Source organism: Papio anubis, chromosome 11 (genome assembly GCF_008728515.1).
Source record: "Papio anubis isolate 15944 chromosome 11, Panubis1.0, whole genome shotgun sequence".
Lineage (NCBI taxonomy): Eukaryota > Metazoa > Chordata > Mammalia > Primates > Cercopithecidae > Papio > Papio anubis.
Window position 1 is genome coordinate 70018311 of NC_044986.1, and position 13169 is coordinate 70031479.

General features: G+C 38.6%; 1 protein-coding gene across 8 annotated transcripts in view; it reads right to left on the reverse strand.

Moving 5' to 3' along the window:
- PPP3CB (protein phosphatase 3 catalytic subunit beta) overlaps nt 1–13169 on the reverse strand; it is a 60189-nt gene that overhangs the window by 22451 nt on the left and 24569 nt on the right. For all 8 annotated transcript variants that reach the window (XM_021943367.1, XM_009214674.2, XM_021943368.1 and 5 more), the window contains exons 5-9: nt 12309–12454; nt 11912–12051; nt 11729–11806; nt 11529–11623; nt 8091–8216 (exon numbers count right to left, since the gene is read on the reverse strand). In XM_021943367.1, coding sequence (XP_021799059.1) covers nt 8091–8216; nt 11529–11623; nt 11729–11806; nt 11912–12051; nt 12309–12454 — 585 coding nt within the window. The remainder of the gene's footprint in view (nt 1–8090; nt 8217–11528; nt 11624–11728; nt 11807–11911; nt 12052–12308; nt 12455–13169) is intronic.

The window sequence follows — 13169 nt, forward strand, 5'->3', positions numbered from 1 at the left end:
AGGAGAATGGCATGAACCTGGGAGACGGAGGTTGCAGTGAGCGGAGATTGCGCCACTGCACTTCAGCCTGGGCGACAGAGTGAGACTCCGTCTCGAAAAAAAAGAAAAAAGAAAATGAAAACAAAACTTGCACATGCATATTATTTGCAGCATTATTAATAAGAGTCCAAAAGTGGAAATAAATGTCTGTCAGCTGATGAATAAAGCGAACGAAATGTGCTATATCCATACAATAGAATACTATTCCATCATAAAAAGGAATGTTATACTGATTCATGCTACACCACAGATAAACCTTGAAAATATGGAAAGAAGTCAGTCACAAAAGAGCACACACTGTGTGATTCCATTTATATGAACTGTCCAGAATAGGTGAATCTATGGGGACAGCAGATTGGTGGTTACCTAGGGTTAGCAAGGGGGGGTTAGGGGAAAATGAACAGTGACTGCTAATGGGCACAGGGTTTCTCTGGAGGGGATGATGAAAATGTTCCAAAATTGTGGTAATGGTTACACAATTCTAGTATATATAAAACATGGAATTATATAATTCAAATAGGTCAACTGTATGGTATGTGAATTACAGGTCAATAAAGCTGTTATAAAAAATAAAGAAAAGTATGAGGGTATAAAACTTAAAGAGCATAGCACGTTCAGAAAACTGGCTTTGCTGTGTTATGGCTATAACGCAGATAATGTGAAAGAGAAAGGCAGGAAATGAGGCTGAAGAGAAAAGTAGGGAAGGTCCGAGGATTTTGTGTGACAGGTTAAGGTTTTTCTTGAAAGCTACATGGAGCCATTTAACATATACTAAATAGTAGCTTTAAAGTATGTATTTTCATCCAGAAACTTGGCTTCTGAAAGAAAGGCAAGAAAGTAATAGCGCAAAAAAAAAAAAAAAAAGTCATAGCACAGTAGTTAGAAAAAGACATCAGATGAGAGAAATGTTATTTGTTTTTTATTTAAAGATCAGATAGATTTGAATAATTTATAATAGAACTAGTACGGAGAATGTGAAGATATGGAAGATATAAATGATAAAGCAAGTTTCCTAAAAAGCAGAATGGTAATAGAATCTAGAGACAAGTTAGACTGGCTTGAATGGAAGGGTCACTTCTTCAACAAGGGAAGATTCAGGTTTATGAGAAAGCCTAGGTGCCCAGGCAGAGCAGGGGCAGAGCCCTCACAAAGAGACACTACTAGGACAGTGCCAAGGGAAAATGTAGTGCTGGATGCCCCACACAAACTCCCCACTGAGGCACTGCCTAGTGGAGCTGTGAGAAAGGGCTGCTGCCCTCCAGAATGGTAGAGCCACCGGCAGCTTGCAACCTCAGTGTGGAAAAACCACAGGGACACAACTGCCCACTCAGCGAAGCAGTGTGCCCAGGATGTAGGACATGGAGTCAATGATTATTCTGTAGCTTTAAGATTTAATGACTGGCGCGATGGCTCACACCTTAATCCCAGCACTTTCAGAGGTCGAGGTGCATGGATCACTTGAGCTCAGGTGTACGAGACCAACCTGGCCAACATGGTGAAACCCTGTCTCTACTAAAAATACAAAAATTAGCCAGGCATGGTGGGACACGCCTGTAGTCCCAGCTACTTGGGGAGCTGAGGCAGGGTAATCACTTTAACCCAGGAGGCAGAGGGTACAGTGAGTGAAGATCGCACCACTGCACTCCAGCCTGGGCGCGACAGAGCAAGATTCTGTCTCAAAAAGAAAAAAAAAAATTAATGACTGCCTGCTGGGTTTCAGACTTGCATAGGGCCTGAACGAACCCCTTTTCTTTTAGCCGATTTCTCCCTTTTGTAACAGGAATGTTTATTTTATCCAATGCCTGTATCCTCATTATATCTTGGAAATAAATAATTTGTCTTTGATTTTACAGGTTCATAGGTAGAAGGAATTTCGCTTGAGTCTCAGATGAGACTTTGGAGTTCGCACTTTTCAGTTAAATGCTAGAATGAGTTAAGACTTTGGGGAACCATTGGCAGGGGATGATTGTATTCTGATATATCAGAAGGATATGATATTATAGAGACCAGGGCCAGAATGATATAGTTTGGATGCTGTAAATTTCATGCTGAATTGTAATCTCGTGTTGAAGGTAGAGCCTGGTGAAAGGTGACTGTATCATGGGGGTGGATTTCTCATGAATAGTTTAGCACCATCCCTTTGGTACTGTCCTCACCATAGTGAGTAAACTCTTGTGAGATCTGGCTGTTTTGTAAGTATCTGGCATCTTCCCCCTTGCTCTCTTGCTCCTGCTCTCACCACGTGAAGTGCCTGCTCCCACTTTACCTTCCACCATGAGAAGTTCCCTGAGGCCTCCCCAAAAGCCAAGGAGATGCCAGTGCTATGCTTGTACAGCCTGCAGAACCATGAGCCAATTAAACTCCTTTTTTTTTTTTTTTTTTTTTTGAGATAAAGTCCCATTCTGTCACCCAGGCTGGAGTGCAGTGGAGTGGAGTGATCAGCAAACTGCAGCCTTGAACTCCTAGGCGCAAGTGATCCTTTCACCTCAGCCTCCCAAAGTGCTGGGATTACAGACATGTGCCACTGCGCCTGGCCCTCTTTTCTTTATAAAATTTTTTAAAAAATGAAAATTTAGACTCTATCCTAAGCAAAATGGGAGAAAAAAACAGACTAAGGATATAAACGGTATTAGGGTTCTACTGAGAGCTCGGCTAATGTTAAAAATCAAGGGGTGGTGCCAATTCATAAGTCTGTAAAAATCTCCAGCAGCACTCTATACTGTGGCTATAGGAATGGAGAAAATAGATGGCTGGATTTGACTAGACCTAAGATGTATAGGATAAATGAAGTAGAAAAACAGAAGAGAAAGGAGTTTGAGGGTATGTTAAGAAGGGAGAGGTAAAAAGTGATTTGACTAGTAAGAAAATGACTTGGGCTGGGTACAGTGGCTCACACCGGCAATCCCAGCACTTTGGGAGGTTAAGGAGGGCAGATCACTTGAGGTCAGGGGTTCAAGACCAGCCTGCCCAACATGGCGAAACCCTGTCTCTGCGACAAACACAAAAATTAGCTGGGTGTGGTGGCACGCACTTGTAATCCCAGACTTGGAAGGCTGAAGCATGAGAACTGCTTGAACCTGGGAAATGGAGATTGCAATGAGCTGAGATCATACCACTGTACTCCAGCCTGGGCAACAGAGCGAGACTCTGTCTCAAGAAAAAAGAAAAAAAAGAAAGAAAGAAAATGACATACTGAAAAGCCTAGAGATTCCAATGAACATGAAGAACAGCAATAACCTGAGTAAAGGGTTGTTGTAACAAGAGTTTTCTCATCGGAGTGTGTTAATGGTACTATCTTCACCAGACTCAAAATATCCAAGTCATCTTCAACCATTCCCTAGCCTTAAATATGTAATCTTGTTAAGTCTCACTGATTCTACTTCCACTATTCTTTCGGTTCTCCCCACTCTCTGTTCCTAATGCTACCAGGCCTTCATTATGTCTTTACCTGACTTCTGGTGTAACAGGTCTCCCAACCTCAAGTCTTCCTTCCAGTCCACTTCACCACAGTTAATTTTTCTAAATGACGACTACAGTCAAATTCCATCTCAGTGGCTTGCCCACCATTTATCAAAGTTCCAACTTCTCTGTGTGGTGATCAGTATCATCATGATCTAGCCCTAACCTTTAATTCCTTTTCCACTACTGTCCTTCATATATCCTACTCACTCATCAAATTAAACCCTCAAAGAGACCTATGATTTCTTGCTTTCAGACTCAGGCTCGGGAAGTTCTCTTATCTAGAATTCTGTTGCTCATAACAAACCAGCACCATTCCACCATTCTTCAAGCCTCTGTTCAAAAGCTACTTTAATCCCTCTGACAGAAATAACCTCCTTTCTCTTTTTTTTTTTTTTTGAGACAGAGTCTTGCTCTGTTGCCCAGGTTGGAGTGCAGTGACATGATCTCGGCTCACTGCAACCTCCACTTCCCAGGTTCAGGCCATTCTCCTGCCTCAGCCTCCCACGTAGCTGGGACTACAGGCACCTGCCACCACGCCCAGCTAATTTTTTGTATTTTTAGTCGAGACGGGGTTTCACTGTGTTAACCAGGATGGTCTATCTCCTGACCTCATGATGCACCTGCCTCGGCCTCTCAAAGTGCTGGGATTACAGGTGTGAGCCACCGCGCCCGGCCTCTCCTCTTTTTTTGAGACAGAGTCTCGGTCTGTTGCCCAGTCTGGAGTGCAGTGGCACAATATTAGCTCACTGCAACCTCCGCCTCCCAGGTTCAAGCAATTCTCTGCCTCAGCCTCCCAAGTAGCTGGGATGACAGCTGCCCGCCATCACACTCAGCTAATTTTTGCATTTTTAGTAGAGACAGGGTTTCACCATCTTGGCCACGCTGGTCTTGAACTCCTAACCTCGTGATCCACCCACCTCAGCCTCCCAAAGTGCTGGGATTACAGGCATGAGCCACCGTGCCCCGCCCCCGAGTCACCACGCCCAGCCCATCTCAATTCCTATAAAACTAGGCTTGTCTTGGAACACTTACCATATTACATCTTATTATCATTATTTATATATCACAGATCCCATATTAACCTGCAAAGACCCATCTTACTTGTATCTGTATTTCCTTGGTACCTTGAATAAAACACTTAAAAAAAATCTAGTAAATAAACAAATCTTCCATGTATGACCTTCTATGGAAGATCATATAACATTAGATCCTCTAGAACAGAGGTTCTAAAGGAGGGTCAATAAGTGTGAAGACTGCAAATTCATTTCAGAACTACGACCATCCTGAAAATGTTGTGAGTACACACGTTTATGCGTGAATTTTTCTGAAGCAAAAGTCCATAATTTTTATCAGATTCTCAAAGGGGTTCTATATTAAGAAATTAATGCTTTTGGTGGTGGCTCACACCTGTAATCCCAGCACTTTAGGAGGCTGAGGCAAACAGAGCTCTTGAGGCCAGGAGTTTGAGACCAGCCTGGCCAACATAGTGAAACCCTGTCTCTACTAAATATAAAAAAATTAGCCAGGTGTGGTACAGCATGCCTGTAATCCCAACTACTCAGGAGGCTGAGGCATGAGAATCATTTAAACCCTGGAGATGGACATTGCAGTGAGCTGAGATTGTGCCTGGGCAACAGAATGAGACTGCATTTTAGCCTGGGCAACTGAATGAAACTGTGTCTCAAAAAAAAAAAAAAATTGGCTGGGCGCAGTGGCTCAAGCCTGTAATCCCAGCACTTTGGGAGGCCGAGGTGGGTGGATCACGAGGTCAGGAGATCGAGACCATCCTGGCTAACACAGTGAAACCCTGTCTCTACTAAAAATACGATAAACTAGTCGGGCGCGGTGGCGGCCACCTGTAGTCCCAGCTACTCGGGGGGCTGAGGCAGGAGAACGGCGTGAACCCGGGAGGCGGAGTTTGCAGTGAGCTGAGATGGCGCCACTGCACTCCAGCCTGGGCGACACAGCGAGACTCCGCCTCAAAAAAAAAAAAAAAATTAATAAATGTTTTTATGCATACTTTTAAAATGTGAGTCTTTATTTTTTAGAAATATATTCTAAAGTATTTATAGATAGAAAAGAGTTGAGATTTGTTTTAAAATAATTGACGTATGAGGTGGGGAGTACTGGATGGGGACATAAATGATACAAGATTGGCTATGATTGGATAATTGTTGAAGATGAATAATTGGTACATAGGATATTCATATTATTCACTCTACCTTGGTGTATGTTGAGAATTTCCCAATGTAAGTTATTTTACTTCTTCAGAGACTGGGTTTTGCTATATTGTCTAGGCTGGGGTGCAGTGGCTATTCAGATGTGTGATTATTGTACACTGTATTCTCAAACTCCTGGGCTCAAGTGATCCTCCTGCCTTAGACTCCCTAGCAGCTGGGACTATAGGCCAATGTAGGAATATTTTTAGTGAAATAGAAAAGGGGTTCTTGGCTAGGTGCAGTGGCTCACAGCTATAATCTCAGTGCTTTAAAAGGCCAAGGCAGGAGGATTACATAAGCCCAGGAGTTCAAGGCTGCTGTGGGCTATGATGGCACCACTGCATGCCAGTCTGGGTGACAGAGTGAGACTCTGTCTCTATAAAAAAAATAGTGGGAGTTCTTAGCCCCCAAAAGGGTAGAGAAACACTGCTTTCACCTAATTTTGGGATTAAATCAGCCTCTCAGGAAGCCTCTGGCTTAGGTTAATTGCTTCTCAGGAACTAGACCCAGAGTCCAACTGGCTTCTTGGAAGTAAAACAAATGTCACTTGCTGCTTTTCACACAAGAAAATGTTCATTAGAATCAAGAAGTAGTCAGGCTATCTAAACAGCCTTCATGTATTAAAATAGCAAAATATGCAAAGAGTTTGAGAAGATTTTCTTACTGTGCTCAACACTGGCTAGAATTCTATTTGCACGTAATGTTAAAAGCTGAGCTTTACACTTTTAGAGAGATGTGAATAATTTAGAGAAGATCTAAAGAAAAACAACAAAAATGGTCAAAAAGTTTGAATATCTCTTTGTTTATAAAAGATGATTTAGAGTGGCAACAGAAAAACTAAAGATCACTTAGTAGCAGACCTCAAATGTAGGAACACTGATAAAAGCCTACTGTTCTCCATCTTCACTTATAAGGGATCCACAGAATTCATCTTAAATTATCTCATCTCTCAAAAGGAGTTGGGCTAAATGATTGTTAAATCCACTTATGAGCTCTAAAAACCCTATGATGCCCTGGTTTTTGATAGGTGCATTAGTTGAGAAAAACCTGTTATCTCTATTTCTTTCCTTGTTTAAATACTCATAGCATAAACATTTAGATTAGATATAATGAAATATTTCCTTATGTGGGACCATCAGAGAATCAAATTAGAATCTATGAAATGTGCATTTTCCTCCTACCTTATCTTCCTGGCCCCTCCATCCTTCCCATATTACATTAAAATAGTTGAGCTCCAGTCTAGCCTGAAGGCAGGAGAGTGAGCAGGATGAATTATTTAATTCCCTTTAGTCTGATGATGCTATGACTGAACTATTTCTCATACACCAAAGATAGAAGGTTGTAAGTGTAATGCATCCCTTGCACCTAAGCCCTTAACTGGCCCCCTTCTCAAATGCTAAAGGGTAATTCTATCTCCATATTAACACTGGACCTACTTAGTAAATGAAGAACACCAAAGGCAATCTGTAGAAAACCTGTTTAACATACACAGTTTAAGTATTAATTCTGAATTTCAGAACTACAAGTTGCCTTGGCAGAAGTGGCATATCTCATACAGAAAGGAACATTTTGTAATATGGAAGAGGTGAGAAAAAATAGAGGGGGATACTGAACAAAATGTTTTATAATCATGTCTGTACTCTCATACTGTCATTTTCCACATATGGAAACTGAGGCATTTTCTTATAAAAAAATTAACTTAAAATAGAAAAGAAGAACATGATAGGTAACAAAATCCTAAGAATTCTATAGAACTACAAATGAAACACAGAAACAGAATTTCTTAAATAGCATTTATTTTCTCTCAAAAAGCCTATTATGTACTAACAAGTGTTCCTCTAAATTATCAGAAAGGCATCGCTACTAAAATTTTATATACATTTTTTATATAAGAGAAGGAATATTGGGTTACAATCTGAATTTCTCTTTATGATTTCTCTTAAAGTACAGAACTGCTATTAAAATGACTAATATTGCTAAAATGAAGGCTACTAGATTTTCCCATGAATTTCAGTGGAATGTCCCAAAATGGTGTTAAGATATGCAGAAGGACCCATTTCAAAGCAATTTCTCCACCCCTTCATAAAAGATTTAAGCTAAAGAAAAAAAAAAAAGAAAGAAAACCCAACAGCTGAAGACATTGGGCTATTTATAAGTCTTCTCCCAGTCCCCCAGACAGCCTCACATGGGGGCTGTAAACAGCTAACTAAAATATCTTTGAGACTCTTATGTCCACACCCACTGACACAAGTAGAGCTGTAACCACAGTGAAACTAGACTTCAGTTTCCTTTAGCAAGTATGTGCCTATGATAGTAAACTGGAGTAAATGTAACAGTAATAAAACAATTAAAAAAAAATAAAAATTATACCTTTTTCTCCAACAAACGGTAAAGACCATGTGAAGACATCCATAAAATTGGGCAACCAGTAAGGATGTGGAGAACAGTTAAACTGTCGAATATTCATCACATTATTTTCATACTTTAATACAGCAGCTGCAAGATAAGTTGAACATAGATGTAACTATTTGTAATTAGCCTTAAAAATATAAAATACATAAAAGCAGAAAAATATTAAGAGGAAGGGAGATCGGGGTGAGTGGAATCAGGGCTGGTAGAGGGAGGAAGGAACGAATTTTTAATAATAACACACGTTTTGTTTTTAACACTGTCATGTAGAACTCTAACTATAGTCAGGTCTTCATATTACTAATGAAATTTCCAGATTCTTTCCAGAATGTTTGTTTTACTTTATAATCCAATGATGAACATGCACTTTTACTAAATCCAAAATTGTGAAAACTCAGTTTTTAGAAGAAACAGATAATGGCAATGAGCAATTTTCTAGGTTTTTAAAGTTCATACAAATTGAGAATTTAAGATCTTTCTAGCTTCAGGCAACCTGAAAAGTATAGCTGAATGGTAATAAAGCAAACAAAAAAATCCCATCCATTTGGAACATTTTACTTATAAATGTATGAATGTATTTGTTTCATTTAATATGGAAAATCAGGCAAAACTACTAAAAATAAATATTTTACTTTGTTTAGAAAAAAAATCCCACTAAAACACGAAAAGAGAATATTATAACCAAATAATCCAAAGATAACATATTCATCTCAAATGCAGGTATTTAATGTTTCAATATGTTGATATAATTAAAATCTTAAATGACCTACATAGATTTCAATTACTGGTTATATTACTGATAGAACACTGGGTTAGAAGGGCTGGATTCTCATCTAAACTATAGCGCATATTAGCTGTGCAAGGCTTGGTAAATTATTCAACTAATGTGTTTCTCATTTATAAAACAGGAATAATATGTCTACACTGCTTTACCACAGAGGTTTAAGATCAGACAATGCATTTCACATGAAAATACACAAAAGTATAATGTCTTGTAGATAATATTTTATGGTTACTTTTTCACTTTAATGACAAGCACTGGAATGCAGATGTTAAATTCCAAGATTTGTGATTTTGGCTAATAAAGAATCAAAAGTAATCCTGCTACACGTTACTGTTTACTAACTTAATAAGTATTATGTTTGTTTCCCATATGAAATTTCCATCTGAAATAAAAGTATTTTAAATTATATGTTTTGACAATCAGTTCAAAGTGGGAAAATAAAGCATTTTAAATTAGCCTCAAAAATTATGAGCTGATACCAAGCTTTCAGATCTTTTGTAGGGGAGAAAAGAGAAAAATCTAGAAAATTGCCTTATGGATAGAATGAAAAATTACAAACATACCCATACAATGTAAACACTCAAACCATTAACACTATTTATGTACAGACTCAGAACTACAAAGAGACATTTGATTTTTGACAAGACAGTCAATGGTTTGAGTTTCTTTTATAAGTACTAAAAAAAAAATCCATCCCTTAACTTCCTGAGTCAAACAAACAACGGACAATCAGTAAGGCAGTACTCAACTGGACACTGAACACTAGCTCCCTTAATACTAACAAGGGGAAATCACAGCTGAGGAATTAGAGCACTGATAGAAAGTTAAATTTAACACTTGGTTCTGTTTTTGAGAATGGAATCAGGGCAGGAGTGCACTGGCTCAGGCCTATAATCCCAGCACTTTGGGAGGCCGAAGCAGGCAGATCACTTGAACTCAGAAGTTCAAGACAAGCTTGGTGAACATGGTGAAACCTCATTCTATAAAAATACAAAAATTAGCTGGGCGAGGTGGCAGGTGCCTATAATCCCAGCTATTAGGGAGGGCTGAAGCAAGAGAACCACTTGAACCCAGGACGCAGATGTAGTAGTCAGCCGAGACTGCACTACTGCATTCCACCTGGGCAACAGAGCGAGACCCTGTCTCAAAAGAGAAAGAGAGAATGGAATCAAAACTTAGATGTTTCTTTTAAAAAATGAAGTCATATGGCCGCCGGACGCGGTGGCTCAAGCCTGTAATCCCAGCACTTTCGGAGGCCGAGATGGGCGGATCACGAGGTCAGCAGATCGAGACCATCCTGGCTAACACGGTGAAACCCCATCTCTACTAAAAATACAAGAAAATTAGCCGGGCGAGGTGGCGGGCGCCTGTAGTCCCAGCTACTCGGGAGGCTGAGGCAGGAGAATGGCGTGAACCCGGGGGGGGGCGGAGCTGGAAGGGGCCCGAAATCCCCCACTGCCCCCCAGCCGGGGGCAAAAGAAAAAGCCCCCGCCTCAAAAAAAAAAAAAAAAAAAAAAATGCAGTCATATTTCATAAGACATCTATAGTATAAGTTCTTGTAGCATATTCTGTACCAAATTTATCCAGCATGCTACTGTTTGGTCTCAGGCAAATGTTTTAATCTTTTCACCATCACCTCTCATCATCCAAAAAAACTCTTCCTCTGTTCCTCTTTTGAACTTACACCATGACTCTTATTTAGCAATGACCTCATTCTCTCTCTAAATGCCCTTTTTAAAGTCTTTAACCTTCTGTTCTTTCCTCTTGGCACATCCACTCCAGTCTGATCCTGAAGCCATGGCATAGTCAACTGAATTCCAGACATGTCAAGACAGAAGAGAAGCTGGCCTCTTAATTTCATCTTCCAAAGATGTAAACTACATAAACATACCCAATCTCATCTTCAATGTCCTTGGCACACACTTAACTAGATTAAGACCCTTTGGCACTTTCTGTTAATAAATTGTATTCAAAATAAAATGAAATCCAATTACTATAGACAGGTCAAATTTTCAGGGAAGGTGGGAAAATGAAAATCACTGGAACAGAAGGCAAAGAAAAAAGCAGTAAAAAGAAAGAGAAGAATGTATCCCTCAAATGAGATGAAGCTGGATTAATTTTTTTAAAAAAGCTCAAATACAAAGCTTCATGGGGCAGTGATAAGACTGTGGAGGTAAAAGAAGGAGATAAGAAAGGGAAAGAGAACCTAGATCAGTGAACATAAAACAAGAAACATGATAAACTAAACAAGCAGACAGTGCAAATAAAATCATCAAAGCAGCAGCAGCTTTATACAAACAAGAAAACATCCTCAATAAGGGAAAAGATTTAAGAAAGGGGAGTTTGAGAAAATCATGTTTGGTTTTGCTTGATGCACTTAACTCAGAGCACATTTTACAAAACGTTTTTTTCGAGACAAGTTGTGGAATGGGGTTACGTATTACTTAGTTTCACATTTTGGATTTTTATTTATTGTTCTCTCCCCTCCCTTATATCTTACAGTTATTTATAAAGAATGTGGATACTAATAGTTTCAAACAACACCCTTTTTTTATTATATTAAAAGTCTATTAAAATACTAAGTTGTTTAACAATTTTTATCAACAACATCTTACCTTTATTATTGTAGACATCTAAGTAATTAGGTGCCGAAAAAATTGTTATTAATGAAGGGAACCCTGTAGTTTGACTTTTTCTGTACATTCTATAGCTGCAAAACAAATAGCTTAATATGCATCGTAAAGCATCAATCATGGTTACTAAGTTTGATTTATATTTTAGGTGTTAATTTGGGTCAGGGAAACAGAATTCTTACCCTGCATCTTGAGCTTCATGAGCTCTAATAATCGATAACAAATTATTGTTTTGCAAAAATTCACACACTGCTGGATAGCTGTGGGGGAAAAAGAGTAAATTAAGTAAAATAATGGTTTTTTTGTATGAAGCATATGCTTTGTTAACAACTAAAATGTGATTAATCTTGGATATTTTTCCTTACTTATAAAAATAAGAACATCCTCGAACTGTATTGTGACTAAAATGTTCCTGTGATTTTTCATTTCCAAAATCTTCAGAAGGATCGGACCATAACAAGTCACACATTGGTCCAAATGCAGGTGGCTCTTTGAATCTATCTAACTGTGAAAGAAAGAAAAGAAAGAACAGAAGTAACTCATCACAAAGTAAGGACAAAATGTGCATAGGAAAATATACTAACTTTGAATACAGCTCATAGTATATTATTGTGAATAAACAGAAGCTATTTCCTCAAGATATCAGTATATTAATTTTTACCATTACCTAATCTTGGCAGTGAAAAGAAGTGTGAAACTTCTACTCTACTCAACAATGTACTATAAATAGAAATCAATCTTGGAAGTAAAATATATACTTACTCTCCTAATATCATCCAGTGTGTGTATTTCTGGTGAAAGTCCACCATGAACACAAAGAAACTGTTGGTTTAAAAGTGCAGCAAGAGGCAAACTATCAAAAGCTTCCATACAAGCTTCATAGACTCTTTCCGAATACTTAATTTTACCTAGGAAAACAAAAAATTAATTGAAAATTACATTACTGGTTGACCATTTTAAAAACATATATATTAGATTTTTATTTCTTGTTCTCTCCCCTCCTTTATATCTTTTAGCTATTTATAATGAAATTGAGATAGTTACAGTTTCCATTGTAAAAGGTAATAGCCCAGATAGACAGACAGACAGACAGACAGATTGCAAGAAAACTATAGAGACAGTAAACAGCAAAGTGGTGGCCAGGGTTTCAGAGTGAGTGAAGGGGTGACTATAAAAAGGTAGCAAGAGAGAATTTATGGCATGATAAAACTTTTCTGTATCATGATAGTGGTAGTGGGCAACTCTATGAAGTGTCAAAAGTCACAGAAGTAAATACCACAGAGAATAAATTTTACTGCACACAATATTTTTTAAGGAAAGCATCTTCCCCTATAAGAATCAACAAAAATACGCAATGTTATCAGTCTTATAAAGACAAAATATTTGCTCTCTCTAAAATTATTCTGGATGATATGTCTTATGAAGCAAAATATTTGCTCTCTAAAATTATTTTGGATTATTCAGCAAAAATGTCATCAAGTATTATTAAAAATAAGTAAGTCAAATCTCTAAAAACAGGCAAGGCACAGTGGCTCACACCTGTAATCCCAGCAAATTTAGACAGGCCAAAGCGGGCAGATCACTTGAGGTCAGGAGTTCGAGACCAGCCTGGTCAACACGGCA